The sequence below is a fragment of the Centruroides sculpturatus genome, unplaced genomic scaffold (genome assembly GCF_000671375.1).
Source record: "Centruroides sculpturatus isolate CEXI.00-Female unplaced genomic scaffold, Cexi_2.0 scaffold93, whole genome shotgun sequence".
Lineage (NCBI taxonomy): Eukaryota > Metazoa > Arthropoda > Arachnida > Scorpiones > Buthidae > Centruroides > Centruroides sculpturatus.
Genome location: NW_019384297.1, coordinates 121,254 through 140,787, shown reverse-complemented (window position 1 = coordinate 140,787; position 19,534 = coordinate 121,254). Strand labels below are relative to the sequence as shown.

Here is a 19,534-nt window from a genome sequence, read left to right as displayed (position 1 = left end):
ATGGGCTTGTCATGGTTGGAAGGGTTGAGATAGAATCCAAGCTTCTCAGGGCTCAATGACATCAGAGGGACCCAGATCTAGAAGAACGCTTGTGCAGGCCTACAGGACAAAGAGCAAATTTTTGGCTTGGCAAATGAGACGAAAAGATGAGGTAAGAAGTAGGTGTCAAAGAGTGGCAAGGTAGTATTTCCTTTCTTTGTTCTCGAGTTGTGCGTGTAACGAACAGCAAGTGCAGGAGAGATATGGATAATTAAGGTATATATTATGATAACTGAGTCTTGAACTGAACTTAAGGATGGTGAAATCAGGGCTGTGGAGTCGCATAAAAATCTACCAACTCTGACTCCAGCTAAAACACCAAAACTCCACGACTCCGACTACGACTCCACAGCCTTGCCAGGGCTGTAGAGTCGCATAAAAATCTACCGACTCCAACTCCGACTCCGACTTTTCCTTACCATCTGACTCCGACTCCAGCTAAAACACCAAAACTCCACGACTCCGACTCCACAGCCCTGGGTGAAATAAACTTTTGTTTCTTTCATTTGAGTTGTAGAGCATGTTTACTTTATTGGATATGTTTTCCTTCATACCTGCATGGGGGAACTCTCTAAGCCAGTTATAGCAAACCTATGACACATGTGTCAAAGGTGACACACCACACATTTTGGGTGACATGCATTGTTTCCAGATGAAGTAGTCTTCAGTACTTTGAAATTAAATGGTTTCCAATGGATACAAATTGATGATTTGGAGATGCAACTTGCAGAATTTTAAGATAGCATCTAGGCTTAAGTGTTTGTTGACTTGAGGTCAAACATCTGACTCTGGAAAGGAATCGCTTGGAGAATGACAAAGAGTGTCACTATGAACAGGAAATTTTGAGTGCTTGGAACAGATTACCAGACACTTTTAGCACCCTGAAAAATCTAGTGATTGCTTTACTCACAATTTTTCCCTCTATATACTTTTGTGAGACCTTATTCTCAGCATTAAATAATATTAAAACCTCTTATTTTATTTTTATCATGTCAATTTAATATTTTATGTTTTTTTAATTTCTCTGAAGTTAAATGATATTATAGCTAAATTAAACAAAGTTTATAAATAAAATATTTAAAATTTCTGTTAATTGTAGAACAATTAAATTATACATGAAAATAATATATATTATTATCAGTAATTAACAAATGTAAAATTAATTTGTTTTAGTTTTCTTAGGTATCTGTAAGTAATGAAAAACATTCATACAAACATATCAAATATCACTTCAGGAATGTGAATTTATGAACAAAAGTATTTTAAATATAATATCAATTATAATATATATAGCTAATTATCTATGATTTATTTATTAAAATAATTTACCTTAATTTCATTTTCTAACTGACTGTGCTTCTTCTGGAGTCTTTCCACAGTGGTAACTGAATCACCCAATTCATTATTAAATTTACTGTTCTGAACTTTTTCTATTAGTAAATTATGTATCTAGAATATATTTATTGTAAGTTTAATTTGAGATGTTTCTTATATATATATATATTAGTAAGTGTACTTAAATTTCAATATATATATTACCTGTTCCAATTCACTTGACACAGTGAATATTTCTAAGCACTGTTCAAGAATCAGTTTTCTTTTATTCCAGAATATATCTATCCTGTATTTCTGATCATGCAATAATTCCATGTGTTTTTCAATTATGCTCGTGGCTTGTTGGACGGCAGGATAAACATGATTTGGTCGAGCATCACCCAAATTATCTTCTCCTACTTGATGCAATTCTTCCAGCAAAATATGGCCAGCATTTAATGTATGAAGTGATGATTCTAGAATACCTGAAATATTTATCATAAAATCATTTATTAAATATTGATGTAAATATTTAAAGTAAATATAAGAAAAATGTTTTTGCCAAATAGTAAAAAAAAAAACCTTTTCTATTTAGTTTTGATAAATAAATATCTATAAAATTGAAATAGATCATGAAACTATTTTTAATTTGAAAGGAGTAAAGATTTATTAAAACTTGATTTACCTTTTCTGATATACTGTAAATGCTGTAATTGAATATGGCACATATTAGAATCGGCAGGTAAAGTATCATCGATGAGATCAGACTGAATTTTATTCAAATGCTCTGTAAACTAAATTATCACTGATATGTTATTCTGAATACAAAACTAGAAACAATAAAATAATATAATATTTTATTTAAAATTAAAATAGTTTTTTTTTTCTTTTTCAAAACGCACAACTTTTAAAATTTAATTTGAAGTTGCATAAAATTTTCTTCATTAAAATCTACTCTGAAAATTTGCAATCTCATTCTCATTGAATTCCATGGAATAATTTTTCTGTATTAATAATTCAATATTTACTTAAACCTGGAATTTTTATTATAAAATTTATTGATTTAAATATGTAATATATTATTTTCTATTAAAATATAAAACTGATAATCTTTGTTAGATGGTTTTCACTTTAGTGGCAGTAAGTAACAAATAAAATAAAGGATACAGCTATTTTAAAAATAAAAAAAAACTTTTTATCACTAATGCTTAGTGATAATGTTTATTAATTCATTATTATTATTATTTTAAAACATTAAAAAATATTTTAATTGTATTGTATTTGTGATTTCATTTTCTTAAATTATACTTATCTTTTTCTAAGTTTATACAAATTTCAGGGCTGTGCTGTGCTATGATATGATGCAGAGATGCAGCCGCATTAGGCGGCACCATAATGGGGTGGAACAAGCAGCATTTAAGAGGTGGCATAAGCGGCGGAATTTCGAAGACTTGCATCATACTGAGAAAATCTACCGCGTGGTCCCGACAAATTTGATAACATTAATTTATAACAATCTAAAGTGAAAACATAGCTGTAAATTTTGACGCACAAAGTATATGTTTGTTTATTTGTTAAGTTATGGCAATGCAACACGTGGGCAATCTGCCTAGGGGAGATGCCTTCCAGGAGGTCTTTTTAAGGAAAACTGGTCCCTATTTAGGCGTTACAGACGTGGAGAAAACCTGGAAACTCCACGTGGCCAGCTTGTCCAAGCAAGGCGCGAACCCACAACCGAACTCACAGTGTTCGGTTCTGGTGGGCACCACAAAGTATACACAATGTGTGATGACACATTTCATTTATTAATTAATTTACCAAACTTATACAAATTATCAATATCAGACTTCAATATCAATAAGAGAAATTGTTTCTAAAGATGTATAATTATCTTAATATAAATTGTTAACTCAATTATTCTTCTTCATCCATATTAGAATTCATTTGATTGTACTGTCATTCTTATAAATTATTTTTTTAATATAACTAATTGCATTAATTTATGAATATATGTCTTCATTTATAACTGGACTTAAAACAATTATATATTATTTCATGTGTTTATTTGTAATAATTTTATTATTAAAGCATTTCATGCTTGAAATCATGATATTTTTTGTAATATATAATTGAAGAAAAAGTAAAAACTTGTATATAAAATATCTTTTATTTTTCACTGCAATTAATCAAACATAAATCAATTTTATATGTAAAAAAAAAATATTTGGGTTGAACTTCAGTTGAATTTATTTTATTAAAATTTTATACAGTTTATATGCATTTTATTATATTTATTTCAATATTCGAAAAGCGAATATCCGATCGATCGATCGATCGATCAGGACATCGATCAGTTTGGACGATACGGCGGCTGGTTTCCATAGTAACGAAGCGTGCATCGATGACCTCAGCTAGTTTCTGACGTCTGCGGCAGAAATATGCATCGAGCTGCCGAATCTAACCAATCACAGAACGTTTCGTTAATTTTTCTTTAATGGCGGAGAGTTGGAGTACGGAACTGACCGCGGTTCTTATAACGGAAGTGAAACGTTATCCGTGGTTATGGAACCCTTTGAGATGGGATTATCGAAAAATACGAAAGAAATGCATGGCGTGGAGATCGATAAGCACCGTTGTGCGTAAACCAGGCAAGTTAGTTCTAGTAAAATTAACGACGTCTGGTATGTTGACGTTACGTGTTAACGCCGGTTTTCTGTAGATGGCGTTGTCGGATGGAACGGTTAAATTTCGGTTAAAATCTCAATTATAATCAAGTGTAAATGTAAAATTATAAAATAATAAATTTAATATTATTTCTTATCATTTATTAATAAACGATAAAAAAATATATATATATATTCGTTAATAGTTATAGCAAAGTAAAAATAATTTTCGATTTATGAAATTTTATTCCCAAAGAAGTATTCGGAGGATGTAATTTAGATGCTACAGAAGGAACCAACATTTAAAATTTGCGAAAAATCTCCATTAAGCTGCGTTAGTCCAAACTATTGTTACTAATCTAATACCTATGTAAATCCATAGCCACCTTAGGTCAACTTGATTGTCTGCTTTATCTCCCTTGCGGCAGCCCTTTTGTTAAGGCAACGCAACACTTGGGCGATCTGCATAGGGGAAGGTCTTTTTAAGGATAACTGGCCCTTATTCAGGTATTATAGACGTGAAGAAAACTTGGAAAACTCCACGTGGCCAGCCCGTCCTGGCCAGGCCCGAACTCCCAGTGTTCGGGGAAAGGAACCGCTTGGCCCAATAACTTTTGTACTATTAAGCAAAATAAATAAAATTGTGTGAGGCGCCATCTGTTATAAATTAAAAAAAAAACCTTTTATAAGAAGATCTCATATTTTTAATTACTATAAAATGGCAAAAGGCTTAATTTTGAGGGTAGAAATGAGCTTTATAAAAAGTGTCAATGAAGATTTTATTCCTCATTAACATTAAGTCCTATTATTCTCGAAATATGACACACTCCTTTATCTCCTCATCTTCCCATCCTTTAACCATCAAAATTCAATAGCATCAATGTCCTTCACACAAGCCACCATTCGTTAAAAATTTCGTTAAAAAAGAGCAAAGAGGAAAACAGTCAAAAATAAGACAAAATATCTGAACCTGATCTGAATATAAATATATTTTTACCTGAAAATATCTTTGTTGGCGTTGGTGGAGGCTCGAACCCACCACCACCAACGTAAGTTGGTGGTGGTGGGTTCGAGCCTCTCCAACGGGCTGTCCACGTGGTTTTATTCACGTTTTTAATACCTAAATAATTTCCAATAAAAGTCCTGTCGTTATCGCTGTCGGTCATTATTAAACAAGAATTAGATCCTATAAGATGAAAGGAAAATTATGATGTACAAGGTCAAGCCACTAATAATTTGAGGTTGAGAACATATATTTTAAATTAAAAATATCCGGTTTTCGTGCAAAATAGAGATCAAGTGCCTTACATTCATTCACCCTCTTTATACGCCTTTTCTCGTAGGCGAGAGAACAGTGGGCGTATGAATCTATCAATTCAGCACCCGACTGACGAGAAATTAGCCCGAGATTTTATTTGGGAGAATCTAACGAGAAACTACTATCGTCTTTTAAGCTTTAAAAATTTTCTAACAAGTGAGCGATTCAAATAATGGCCAATAGATTACAGTCTATCTATAAAAGTATTTTCCAATAAATGAAAGAATCGTGACTACTCGCAACTATATTGATGAAGAGTTTGCTAAAATTATCTGATAAGTATATAATATATATATATAATAATCTAAAAATATTTCAATATTTTAAATTTTATTCAGAAACATTATATTTTCGTACGCGATTTTATGCAGTTGAAATAACTCAATTTATGGTAAGCAAAATGGATTATTATATACCAAAATTAACAAGCTAATGTATCAAAATGTATATCAAAATGAAGATATTATGACAGTGACTACGTATAACTTACGTTTAATGTATATACTTAAATTGTCTACCGCTCTGGGGACCCGGATTCGAATTAGGACGGGTCGAAAAACTCCAGTCCTGGATATATATAGTCCCATACTTCATCATCCGGTCGGTCCATTGTGGGCCTAGCCGAACCCAGAATGAGCTTGATTAAAAGGACACTCTTAGTGTCCACGGGAGAGAGTTCATTGGGACTAGCCTGTTCTTCAAAGAAGAATGGTCCAAGGATAAACATGATACCATACTAACTTTAAGGAAGTTTAGTGAAATGTGCTGGAAAATGAAGGTTTTTATGCGATAGTTACGGTGTTCACTGCTCCTCTGAGGTAAAACGAATAGTCTATACATGTACAAACAGTACACGAATAGAATATTTGTTTTATATGTAAATTTTTATCATCTCCGTAATTACACAAGACACGTAACGTGTATAACAGCCTGTGTTGAGTGCCTGCTTTATCCCAACAATCTATCCAAAAGAAATCAAGGAGAACCCACAATACTGTTTATATTCGCAAAGATTCTGTCCCGATAATTTACCAAATAATTACTTACTTTCATTCAATATTTTGTTTCATATACAGGCACAACTAGTGAACAGTATTATAATAATATAAATTAAGTCTTTATAACGAATATTAAAAAATTAATTAATAAATATTTCTTTTAGCCAAAGAATGCCAAGAAAAGTGGAGGACTGTGAGAGATACTTACAAGAAAATAATACAAAGAGGAACAAGTGCCCCGACGGAAGGAAGATCGTCCAAATGGCCACACATGGCTCGTATGGAATTTTTGAAAAAGGCAGCGGAAAAACATGCGTAAGTTAATAATTACATAATTAGTATTTTGAATGCGCTTTTGAGTAAATTTATTATAAAGGATACATGAAAACAAAATTAAACATTTTTAGATTAAACGACTCTATTCATTTCCCAGAAGGAAAGTTATAGGTTTATTAAATAAAACTCGGGCAATTTTTATGAGAATATAAAGAGCTAATGTAATTTTCCTATTCGGATGCCACCATACCGTTGATCCTGTAGGAAGGCGGGACTGTTGCGGAAGAGGGTTGAAGTAATTCGACTAATAATAGTCGTGGACGTCCTCCCGGAAGAGAGGATGCTCAGGATGAATACTAATTAATATTGGACTACTGTTAATATTTGAAAAGTGATCCGTGTTAGACAGGTTGTGATGGCCCAGCAGGTGATCGAAGTTGCTAACTTTTAACGTCCGAAGACTTCATATAAGATTTAAATAAAAAGTGCACATTACACAGACTAAAACTATAGGAAATTTTGAATGAAGCAATGTCGCCATGATAACATATTGGAAAAACAATCATGGACACAGAAAAAGACTTCAAGCTCTACTTTGCGCCTTAAAATTGCTGTATGTCCAGCTTTGGCTATACGTTAGAACATCTTTCAGCAGTATCAGTGAAGGAAGTTTGGGCAATGGGTTTGACTTAATAAAAAAGAAATGAAATCAGGGAAAGGGGCAGGGTGTCCAGCTTTTGTGGTAGTGAAGTATTTATAGAAATATTATTAGAATTGGTTTGGTTTATTTGGCTACAGAATGCAACAAGTGAGCAATCTGCCAAGGAGGATGCATTCCGGGAAAACTTTTATGTAAAGCTGGTTCCTATTTTGGTGCTACTAACGCGAAAAAAACTCCATGTGGCCAGTCCATTGGCCATGCTGCGTTACTAGAGGATATTTATTGGGCTGCAATTCGAAAAAATTGTACATCTATAAATTCCCATTGTCGTCCGTCTGACTGTCTTTCCTTAATCTAGAGAACGGAGTTAGATAGATGAAAGTCGAGACCAGATGTGCAGAGCTTAATACAATTAGGCCCAGATTAACTATATACGAACTTCTCGTTTGCACCGGACGTGACGTTATTCCAATTCAAAAGTTTCCCCTGAACTGAGTTAGATACATAACTGGCACGACTCTGCTGCTAACGGAAAAGTATGATGTACAGGGGCAAAACACTACTAAAAACTTGAGAAACATTGTGACGATGTCACAATAAATGATCGCTCGTTAGAATGAAGAAAGTACTGCTCAGAAATGAAAAACCCCGAGTTGTTAGATGTGCAAAATTAAATATTTACAGGGTAACATTTTCCACTCTGTTCAGGCAAGTGCCATGTGCTACCTGTCGCATTAATGGCGTAATAGCGCGTCTATGTCGCAGTATTAAGTAAATAAAATATATATTTTTTAAAAAGATATCCTTTTTTGCAAGAATTATATATTGTTTATTATTTTCTTAACTTTTTTGTCAATAGATGGCACTACATATAAAGTCAACAAATCAAATGTAGACGGAAATTAATTGATAAATAGAAATCTAATCGATATTTTGGGGTGCGGTGTATAACATTATTTAAGTTAGAAGTATTTGAACGTAACTGCCGAGTTTTGTAGCAATTGGTCGAACGGTCTAGGCGTGCATAGAGAACAAACAAACAAGCATCTTCTATCTATACAAATGAGGTTAAGTGTTATGAGTAATTATCTGTAAATGCAATTTTTCCAAAATATTTTTAAATACTGATTTGTTTTCTTCTAATTTATTCAGATTTTTTTTGTATTTTCAACTGTTATGTATTTATTTCTACGAGTTTCTAAGTTAATTTTTATTCAATTATTGTATTTTAATTAGGCAGAAATTTTCAGATTGCAGACTTATATAAATATTAATGCATTATTTCTTTATTCTCTTAGGAAATATTAGCTAATATAAATATTAAATTCAACTTAAGAGTTAGCTAAATTCGAATAATAAAGTTTTTTTTTGTTTTGTACTGTAGAAAGCGTATTAAAAACAATTTAATCTTTTTGTCAGTAATCTGAAGATTTCACAGACAAAAGGTGAAGAATCATCCGACCTCGAAATTGATAAGGATACTGATGTTGAAGCTAAAATATACGAGGAGGAGAATGACTATCGTAACGACGACGATCCTCTACCACCGAGATTATCAGACTTAATATCTGCAAAACCGAGATATATCGTTCCAAAAATAGATGGCATCTTACAGAACGACCTACAACCACCCCCGCTGAGACCAATATCGATACAAACTCCGGTAGTACCAATATCGATGCCAACGTCCTTTGTACCATTATCAGTGTCGTCTTCAGTGACATCAAATTCGTCGGTACCAATATGTGTACCAACAGCACCGAAATTGAAGTCGATATCGTTAGAAAATCAAACCAAATCTCTACAACAGAACAATAATTATAATAAAAATAATAAGAATCATCGCCGGTCTAAATTAAAGCTTCGAGCTGCGGCATTACTCGAATCATTACAACAACGAATGGAGTCTGAAGCACCCGAAGATGAAGAACATTATTTTGGACAGATTGTTGCATCTACAATGAGAAGACTTCCTCTTCAGCAACGTGCAATCATCCGTATGGATATTTTGCGCCTATTGTATAATGCCGAATACAACAGGGAATAAGACGGTTATAAAATCAGAAAAAATATATATTCATATTTACTGTAATTATAGTTTAAATTTATTTTTATACTGAAATGATAAATATATAGTTAATAAAACTATTATATGCAAAATCATCCAAGAAACTATTGGATCTTGCACATCCTAACAAGATAACATACAAATGATGAATAATGCATGAAGAATATGATAGAATTAAATAGATGATTATTTCATCCCTTACAGCATCGTTATCAATGAATCATATTAATAAGTATAATGTCGTGGTCATTTAGTTCTGGTCACAATTTCTTTCAATCTGTTATTATCTAATATAAATCTACACAATTTTATAAAGATAATACTGTAAAAGCAAGAATTCTACTAGTTAAAAGTGAACGATTTATAGTTTTCTTCTATCCTCTTGGTTCTGGAAAATTAGATAAAAATTTTCGATTTAAGTGGCAGTAACTTTACTAGATAAGATCTTATCGTATTTGGTATAAAGGAAGGACCCTCATCTTAACGAAACAGTGAATTACATCATTGTTCTCGATAAGGAAAGTAAAGTAATGCTTCTCCACAACGAGCAATTAAGTAATTACCTAAACTTATAATACTTTAAAATCCTTAAATAAAACAACAAATAACTGCAATTTATTTTTTTAATATTTGAATATTAATTTAATATTTTACTGAAAGTATAACATGAGGTTGTTCTTTATTCTTAATATCTAAATATATATATATATATATATTTCTATAACATTATTTTATATAAAAATGTTATGTTTTTCATTAAAAAATGCAAACTTTGTATTAGACCAAATAAGCATTTAATGAATTTAATTATTGAGTGGACCAACAGAAAATTTTTTTCTCTGTAAATCCTAATCTCTTGAAACATATTCTTATGTAAATGATAAATAAGTGTCTGCTGTTTAATTATATATTAATTAAATAATACTTCTAGAAGAAATTATGTAAATAATTAGAAGTTTTCAAATCCTCTTAATCGTTTTTCCAAAATTTTTTATTGTGATATTTACTTGAAATTTCTAATTTATTATTAAAAAAAAAACATTATTAGATTTTATTTATAATATTTTCTATGCATGAAAAGAAATATAGAAACTCCAATATACAATTATTACTTTCAAAGCTGTTTCATACTTTTAAAGTAATCATTTATTATCATGCATGATCATCTATCTAATAAAGGAATTGTCTTAAACGTTCATAAAACAGCTAGGATTAGTTAACACCATAAAATTTTAGATTCTGTAAAGTGCAGAAGTGTTAGTAGGTGCAATTTCACAGTAGACTATAATACTAAGAATGATTAATCAAGGTTATGTTATGGCTTAGAAAATAAATGCTTATGTTAATGATTCTACCTCTTTAGCTTTCGAGTAATATGATACGGCCAGTTCCAATAATTTTAAGCGTTTCTCTAGTTGTTCATTTACATTTTTCCAAGCTTGACTGAGATTATTGGCCATACAATCGTACACAACAGCCTTCGATTTCTGAGTCACTACGGCTCCGTCCACTTGGCGCAACAGTTCTTCAACCGGGCTTTGTTGTTTCTATTAAATTTCGATTATTAATTTTCTATAATTCTACCCGTAAAAAAGTTTATTTAAAAAAAATGAAGGAGAACCTACCCGAATTTTTTCCATTACGTCTTTGTGTTGGTTTAATAAACTGGAAGATTCTTCTAGGCAACTTCCTACTTCTGTCATACATGGCTGCAATTCGTGTATTTTCAGTTGAAAGGTATTTTTACTCTGAAATAAAACTTTTTTGTTAAGTTTTTTTTAATAATTCTTTAACATCTCTATAGAAAACTTTTTAAATAAAATGCATAAGAGATGAACAAAAACACCGACAGACATTCACTGGTATTATAATCACCCCATTGTATATTTATCAGTTGTAACAGTTTATTTTCGAACATTCTATTCAAATGTCTATAAAAATTTTAAACAAAACATTTAAACGAGTGTTTAATTAATAATATAAAATGACAGATTTAATTCAAATTTTTTTTTTTGCGATTAAAATCTAGCATTAAGTAATGGGTTTTCGATGGATGCGATTAAATCATTTCTGAAATTACACTTCAGACAGATGGTATTACACCCACTACTTTTACATTTTATATAATTAATTTCGGTCAGAGTAGAATAAAATTTATAATAATGTTTATAAAAATAAATAAATTATTTTAAAAAATTCATCGTTATAAATCTAAACAATAGAAATATCATCACAAACTAACAACTTTTTTTTTTCGAAAATATATTTTATTCACTGGAGTTTATTATTAAAATTTTAATTTGATGATATTTTTATATATAAATGTACTCCTTATTTAATATTAATTAATTGTTTTGACTGTTTCCGTTCCCTCCTAAGCCATGAATACCGCTTTTTTTAATCGTCCGAGTCTCAATTTACCGTTTTCTTATGTTGAAATGTTTATATTTATATAATAAATATTGTATTAAAAATAAAATAACATCAAAATTTGTTACTTTTTCCGTTCAAATTTTGATACTCGAGATGTTATTGCACCAGGAAAAAAGATAAACTAATCGGTAAACCCTTTACTGATCCCCCAAACATGATGATTTAATGTGATTTTTGGCTTCGGGTTTGACGGAGTTGTGCTCAAGGATGTATATACATATATATATATGCTGTACTTATCTCCATTTATAATCGAATGAGGTACTCGTAGGGATAAAATGACATAAAAGTAATGAAAGATACTAGAAAGGGGAATAAATAAATTGAAATAGTTTATACTTTTTAACATTCTGATCGTGTAAAACTTACTTTGTATCTATGTATCTCAGGAATCTCATCCATTAAAAATTTATTTGTTGAATTGAAAATGAATCCTCATATCGGAGTATGTGGGTTGAGATTGAATACGGTGGGTTAAACGTTCATCCCACATATCAATCATAAAACTGTAAGATCGAAATAAAGCGTGGGAGGGGTTTTTTTTTTTTTCTAGTAATGCTTTCCGGTTACAATTATCTTTTAATTTTTTTTTTCTATAGAAAATTGAAGATAATCTAACATAATCAAAATAAACAATAAACACAGTCTAACCATTATCTAAAGAGTTTAAACAGTTGACAGATTAAGAAAAGAATTTTTTCAAGTTTATATTAAATTAAATTCAATTGAAAAATCTCTTCAATTAAACATACAATTGAATGATTGTCGGAATGCTAATTTTATTCAATTAAATACTTAAATTTACGTTTGAAGCATTAAACTAATACTAAACTTGTAAATTATATTTATTAAAATGAATAAAATGACAGACAGTATGTAATGTAAACTAATTTAAGTTCGTATTCATCTCTCAGAAATGTTTATTTAGCTATATATGGTAAAAATCAAACCCACAAATGGAGAAAATGACATCATACTCCTACGTAGAAAAAAAAAAAAAAAAAAAAACAGAAACGAGAGATAAATCTCGATGATTTCTTATTTACCTGTTTCCTACAACGTAGGATGTACTGTACTTTAGAAACTATTGCGTAAATTTATACATAAGAACGAGTATTTATTTAACAAAACGCATCCGAACTTTTAATATAGAAAGAAGTAAAAAAGAATAATATTCTTGCTTAAGAACTTCGTCGACATCTGTTTCCTGTCCCGAGTTATCAACAAATACTTCTATTTATCCGGTTTTCAGATCGGGAATGAATTAATAATAATTCGAAGAATTATTCAAAATAACTTTTTTTTAAAGAAGAATCAAATTGTTTTATTTTTAATAGTACTTTTGCAAATTCGAGTTTTGTTGTGAACAATAGAGTTTGAGGAGCAAAAATCCCAACAGGTATATCGATGAGGCGTGACAACTGGACAATTTCAAGGCCATCGTGTAGGTATTTAACAGTGGGTAGGAGGGAAATTACGTAGGATTTACGTCTCGACTATCAGTCTGATATTTATGACTCGTTTGACACTTAATGACCTCTGAATGAAGTTCAATCTTAATTTTTCACAAGTAACAATAACTTTATTATTTATATATAACGTGTGTGACTTTTTAAAACATCCATACACATAAGCAGACTTAATATGAATCGGCAATTTTTTTTTTTTTAACGGATATTAATTAATTCGCACATTTAATTTTAGTAATAAATTCGATGATAACAAAGCTATACTCCTATTAACAATTGTTATTCTTTAAATATAAGGGTAAACTCAATTGTCGATTTGTACGTAAGATTGAACGTAATAAAATAATTAAAAATTTATTATTTATTAATTTAAAACTGGATTAACTGGTCGAACAAATAAAACGTGTGACACAAATTACATAAAACATATCAGCAAAATGTTAATATTCTAGTAATGTTGACTTCCTCCTTTGCTCTGGTGTAAATTTAGAAATGAGGTAAAGTTCTCTCTCTCTCCCGCCCATAAACAACTGTTAAAAGTGTTTCCCACACCCAGACAGAAGATAATAAAGAACAATCTGGTTTCGTTATCAGCAATTACGAATAATTACAAGTCCCTTTAGTCGATCTTCCACTGGAATATCCCCTAATCTGTTTTATAAAGGAAATAAATTATATCACTTTTAATAATAATAATAAAACAATTGGATATCGAAGTTTAATTAATAAATTAATGTCGATAGATTGTATATCCTGTTTTGTATGTAGACATCTCTATATCATTTTCTTTTGATCTTTAAAAACCGTAGAAAATTGAGAATTTTAAATCGACATCAACCCACTTACAGGGTGTCCACTCCACCCACGTGTACCGCTGTGGCATACAATTTATTGCGCCAGGCTAAGTAGTATTGAGGCTAACAAGTATTTTTTTTTTTTTTATCCAGTAAAATAGGAACGTCAGATAAAAACTCCATATAGTAGATATAATATTTTCGCACCTGCTTCATTACAATTATGCATCTTGTATTATTATAATAACAAGCGGTCTTATAAAGTACATTATCGCTACATCGTTTCCTGGCAAGGACTATTACAAGCAAGGTCAAATTGATTTCATCTACTACAGTTTACTTACTTCTTAACTTAATATTAAACTGTTTACTTCAAGGTCATATCAGTAACTATTTATTTACTTTTTAAATTTTAATGCATTCTATTCCCACGACACGTGACTGGAGTAAATACCGAAAGGTTTAAAACAAAGTCCCTCTGGTGTCGATTTTCTTTCTCGTGTTTAGACGTCATCGGAGAATTAAAAAAAAAAAAATAATAACGTTTGCTTACGTCACACATCTCGCGATTCTTTAGTTTATTGATGTAACAAATAGCTTATACTGTACTTATTTAATGGCCGACAAAAGTGAATCCAGTTTTGTTTTTTTTTTTCTCTTTTCTTTTATAAAAGCCGAATTCATTGGTATACTTATAAAACAATTCGAATTGTATGTTTAGGTATTACTGAATATAGTTAAAAATGTTTCGAAATTTCTCTTAAAGGAAGTATTCATAAATAACAATTAATTAATCATTTAAGGAAATAAGTAATTAAAATTTTACAATAAAAAAGGCGAAGTGTATGTTTCAAAACTCTTCTTATTTAAGACATGTTATCGTGGATAAAACAATTTATAAACTAAATAATATATATGTAATTTTTATAGAACAGGAAACACGAAGAAAGACAGGTGTGCGGTAAAATATATATGACCTAAATCATAATAAAGCGCGCCGAACATACCGAAGTCATAAAAAAAAAATAATAATAATAATAATAATAAAAGGCGAATGAAAAATGACAAGAGGAGTTAACAAATAAAAGATTGATATTGATGTAATTATCTACTCACCTGTAAAAGTGCGGTGACAATTCTGGTATTGCCCGACTGAACGGCTATGGTACTGACGGCCGTAGTGGGTAACTTAGTTTTATCAGTCATGATAAGTGCTAGCTGACATAAACAAGTATAGGGATCAGGCGCATCTCTCTAACTTCACTGCCACCACGTTTATTCAAGCCAAGAAACGGCCGAACTAAACAGCGCTTTCTACCTTCTAACCGGCATACTTTTCTTCTTTCTTGTGTTCGATCTCAATCCCTCTAGCGGTCTTTACAAACTGGTTTTTCCTACCGGCAGAAACGAAAAGTACGCCTAAGGCTGTGTGATGATGCGCTACCGTTCTTTCCATTTTTATTATTTTTATCCCAAAAATAAATTATTATTATTAATATTTTATCGCTTTAAATTAAACATAATCGTTATACTTATTACTATTCTTATTTTTTTATTTATATACGTTGTGTTTAGTCTTACTTATCTTTTAAAACGTAAACACAACCTTCTGTATGTCGAATAGAAACGTTCATTGTTAATTTTTATAATTATTTTTTTTTCTATTTATATTTTTAGTCGATATAGCTAAAATGAGGATATTTAAACGGGGATGTGTCTTCTTGATCCAAAATAAGTGTTTTTTTTTTTTAGCTGTCCGGAGACTAAAGCGGGGGTAATAACACGCTTGTTGGAAGCCGCTTATTGCCCGACACTCATCATCTTGTCACCCCCTGACAATTCCTAGAATAAATGCCCGGGCGGTATTGTATCCAGTTAGTATAGAGGGAGAGAAAACTAAATTTATTCTAGGCATGTCTCGTGACTGGATTCTTACGAGGTGCGGGCCTCACATATGTAAACGCCGGCAGCAGATGGCTTAAAATGTACCGCATTTGCACGTTTTTTTTTTAATTACTTGCAAATAAGTAACCCGATCTTTGTTATTTGATTAGTGAAAAATTGTATTTTTTCAGAAGAATAATGGTGGCAAAAATCCAACCGTAAATCTGAACGTCCTTGAATTCGTAATGTTTACTATTAACATATATTATCTAATCATTTACATTAAACATTTTTTAAATTTTATACGTTTATGTAATAACGATTAATAAATAAAACACGAATTAAAAATTAAAAATTTGTTTTTTATTATTTAAAAAATTATATTTCTTTTTTAAAAAAAAGAATTTCTATTATACCTATGGCGCCATCTTTTGGAAATGATTTCTATTATTTTTAGATAAAAATAAAGATTTAAATCTTCCGAAATGTCTAGTAAATTAAATTTTATTGTATAAGACACGATTACTTCTTAATTTTAATAGAAATCAACAGCAGTTAAATTTGTGAGAATAGGTGGAATTTAGGCGAAGAATTTCCATATTCATTAACCCACGTGGGCTTGTGTAAATATACATAAATAAAGAATGATCTATGCCCAAGAAACAATTTATACGAAATAAATTATAAGATGGATAAAAGGTAAAGGTAGTGAGAATTGTCTTCCGGAATGTCGTGTGTAAACAGAAATAAATTGTATACGTTAATAAGTTTATAATATTAGANTATAAAATCATTTACGAGCTTAATGATTTAAAAATTATATTATTCATATATTACACAATATTCAGCAATGATTCTCTTCTAATAATAATTACAATTTTGTTTTAATATTGAATATTTAATTTTAATGAAGTGTGGTCTTAAGACCACATGGTTCTCTATCAAATGGGCTTGTCATGGTTGGAAGGGTTGAGATAGAATCCAAGCTTCTCAGGGCTCAATGACATCAGAGGGACCCAGATCTAGAAGAACGCTTGTGCAGGCCTACAGGACAAAGAGCAAATTTTTGGCTTGGCAAATGAGACGAAAAGATGAGGTAAGAAGTAGGTGTCAAAGAGTGGCAAGGTAGTATTTCCTTTCTTTGTTCTCGAGTTGTGCGTGTAACGAACAGCAAGTGCAGGAGAGATATGGATAATTAAGGTATATATTATGATAACTGAGTCTTGAACTGAACTTAAGGATGGTGAAATCAGGGCTGTGGAGTCGCATAAAAATCTACCAACTCTGACTCCAGCTAAAACACCAAAACTCCACGACTCCGACTACGACTCCACAGCCTTGCCAGGGCTGTAGAGTCGCATAAAAATCTACCGACTCCAACTCCGACTCCGACTTTTCCTTACCATCTGACTCCGACTCCAGCTAAAACACCAAAACTCCACGACTCCGACTCCACAGCCCTGGGTGAAATAAACTTTTGTTTCTTTCATTTGAGTTGTAGAGCATGTTTACTTTATTGGATATGTTTTCCTTCATACCTGCATGGGGGAACTCTCTAAGCCAGTTATAGCAAACCTATGACACATGTGTCAAAGGTGACACACCACACATTTTGGGTGACATGCATTGTTTCCAGATGAAGTAGTCTTCAGTACTTTGAAATTAAATGGTTTCCAATGGATACAAATTGATGATTTGGAGATGCAACTTGCAGAATTTTAAGATAGCATCTAGGCTTAAGTGTTTGTTGACTTGAGGTCAAACATCTGACTCTGGAAAGGAATCGCTTGGAGAATGACAAAGAGTGTCACTATGAACAGGAAATTTTGAGTGCTTGGAACAGATTACCAGACACTTTTAGCACCCTGAAAAATCTAGTGATTGCTTTACTCACAATTTTTCCCTCTATATACTTTTGTGAGACCTTATTCTCAGCATTAAATAATATTAAAACCTCTTATTTTATTTTTATCATGTCAATTTAATATTTTATGTTTTTTTAATTTCTCTGAAGTTAAATGATATTATAGCTAAATTAAACAAAGTTTATAAATAAAATATTTAAAATTTCTGTTAATTGTAGAACAATTAAATTATACATGAAAATAATATATATTATTATCAGTAATTAACAAATGTAAAATTAATTTGTTTTAGTTTTCTTAGGTATCTGTAAGTAATGAAAAACATTCATACAAACATATCAAATATCACTTCAGGAATGTGAATTTATGAACAAAAGTATTTTAAATATAATATCAATTATAATATATATAGCTAATTATCTATGATTTATTTATTAAAATAATTTACCTTAATTTCATTTTCTAACTGACTGTGCTTCTTCTGGAGTCTTTCCACAGTGGTAACTGAATCACCCAATTCATTATTAAATTTACTGTTCTGAACTTTTTCTATTAGTAAATTATGTATCTAGAATATATTTATTGTAAGTTTAATTTGAGATGTTTCTTATATATATATATATTAGTAAGTGTACTTAAATTTCAATATATATATTACCTGTTCCAATTCACTTGACACAGTGAATATTTCTAAGCACTGTTCAAGAATCAGTTTTCTTTTATTCCAGAATATATCTATCCTGTATTTCTGATCATGCAATAATTCCATGTGTTTTTCAATTATGCTCGTGGCTTGTTGGACGGCAGGATAAACATGATTTGGTCGAGCATCACCCAAATTATCTTCTCCTACTTGATGCAATTCTTCCAGCAAAATATGGCCAGCATTTAATGTATGAAGTGATGATTCTAGAATACCTGAAATATTTATCATAAAATCATTTATTAAATATTGATGTAAATATTTAAAGTAAATATAAGAAAAATGTTTTTGCCAAATAGTAAAAAAAAAAACCTTTTCTATTTAGTTTTGATAAATAAATATCTATAAAATTGAAATAGATCATGAAACTATTTTTAATTTGAAAGGAGTAAAGATTTATTAAAACTTGATTTACCTTTTCTGATATACTGTAAATGCTGTAATTGAATATGGCACATATTAGAATCGGCAGGTAAAGTATCATCGATGAGATCAGACTGAATTTTATTCAAATGCTCTGTAAACTAAAGTATCACTGATATGTTATTCTGAATACAAAACTAGAAACAATAAAATAATATAATATTTTATTTAAAATTAAAATAGTTTTTTTTTTCTTTTTCAAAACGCACAACTTTTAAAATTTAATTTGAAGTTGCATAAAATTTTCTTCATTAAAATCTACTCTGAAAATTTGCAATCTCATTCTCATTGAATTCCATGGAATAATTTTTCTGTATTAATAATTCAATATTTACTTAAACCTGGAATTTTTATTATAAAATTTATTGATTTAAATATGTAATATATTATTTTCTATTAAAATATAAAACTGATAATCTTTGTTAGATGATTTTCACTTTAATGGCAGTAAGTAACAAATAAAATAAAGGATACAGCTATTTTAAAAATAAAAAAAAACTTTTTATCACTAATGCTTAGTGATAATGTTTATTAATTCATTATTATTATTATTTTAAGACATTAAAAAATATTTTAATTGTATTGTATTTGTGATTTCATTTTCTTAAATTATACTTATCTTTTTC

General features: G+C 30.3%; 3 protein-coding genes across 3 annotated transcripts; 1 reads left to right on the top strand and 2 right to left on the bottom strand.

Moving 5' to 3' along the window:
* Window positions 1–1,198: 1,198 nt before the first annotated feature.
* LOC111625313 (coiled-coil domain-containing protein 141-like) lies at window positions 1,199–15,407 on the bottom strand. Its single transcript, XM_023368471.1, has 7 exons — window positions 15,150–15,407; window positions 10,963–11,085; window positions 10,693–10,884; window positions 2,039–2,147; window positions 1,579–1,838; window positions 1,369–1,488; window positions 1,199–1,225 (listed from the first exon to the last, which is right to left on the bottom strand). The coding sequence occupies exons 1-7, from the start codon at window positions 15,237–15,239 to the stop codon at window positions 1,199–1,201; spliced, it is 921 nt and encodes a 306-aa protein (XP_023224239.1). The 5' UTR covers window positions 15,240–15,407.
* LOC111626775 lies at window positions 3,537–9,591 on the top strand. The gene is made up of 3 exons (XM_023370309.1): window positions 3,537–4,001; window positions 6,497–6,647; window positions 8,689–9,591. Exons 1-3 carry the CDS (start codon window positions 3,848–3,850, stop codon window positions 9,314–9,316), a joined length of 933 nt encoding a protein of 310 aa, XP_023226077.1. The 5' UTR covers window positions 3,537–3,847; the 3' UTR covers window positions 9,317–9,591.
* Window positions 15,408–18,060: 2,653 nt separating the features above from the next.
* Window positions 18,061–19,033, bottom strand: LOC111625237 (spectrin alpha chain, non-erythrocytic 1-like). Its single transcript, XM_023368364.1, has 4 exons — window positions 18,901–19,033; window positions 18,441–18,700; window positions 18,231–18,350; window positions 18,061–18,087 (listed from the first exon to the last, which is right to left on the bottom strand). Exons 1-4 carry the CDS (start codon window positions 18,941–18,943, stop codon window positions 18,061–18,063), a joined length of 450 nt encoding a protein of 149 aa, XP_023224132.1. The 5' UTR covers window positions 18,944–19,033.
* Between the last annotated feature and the right edge of the window lie 501 nt (window positions 19,034–19,534).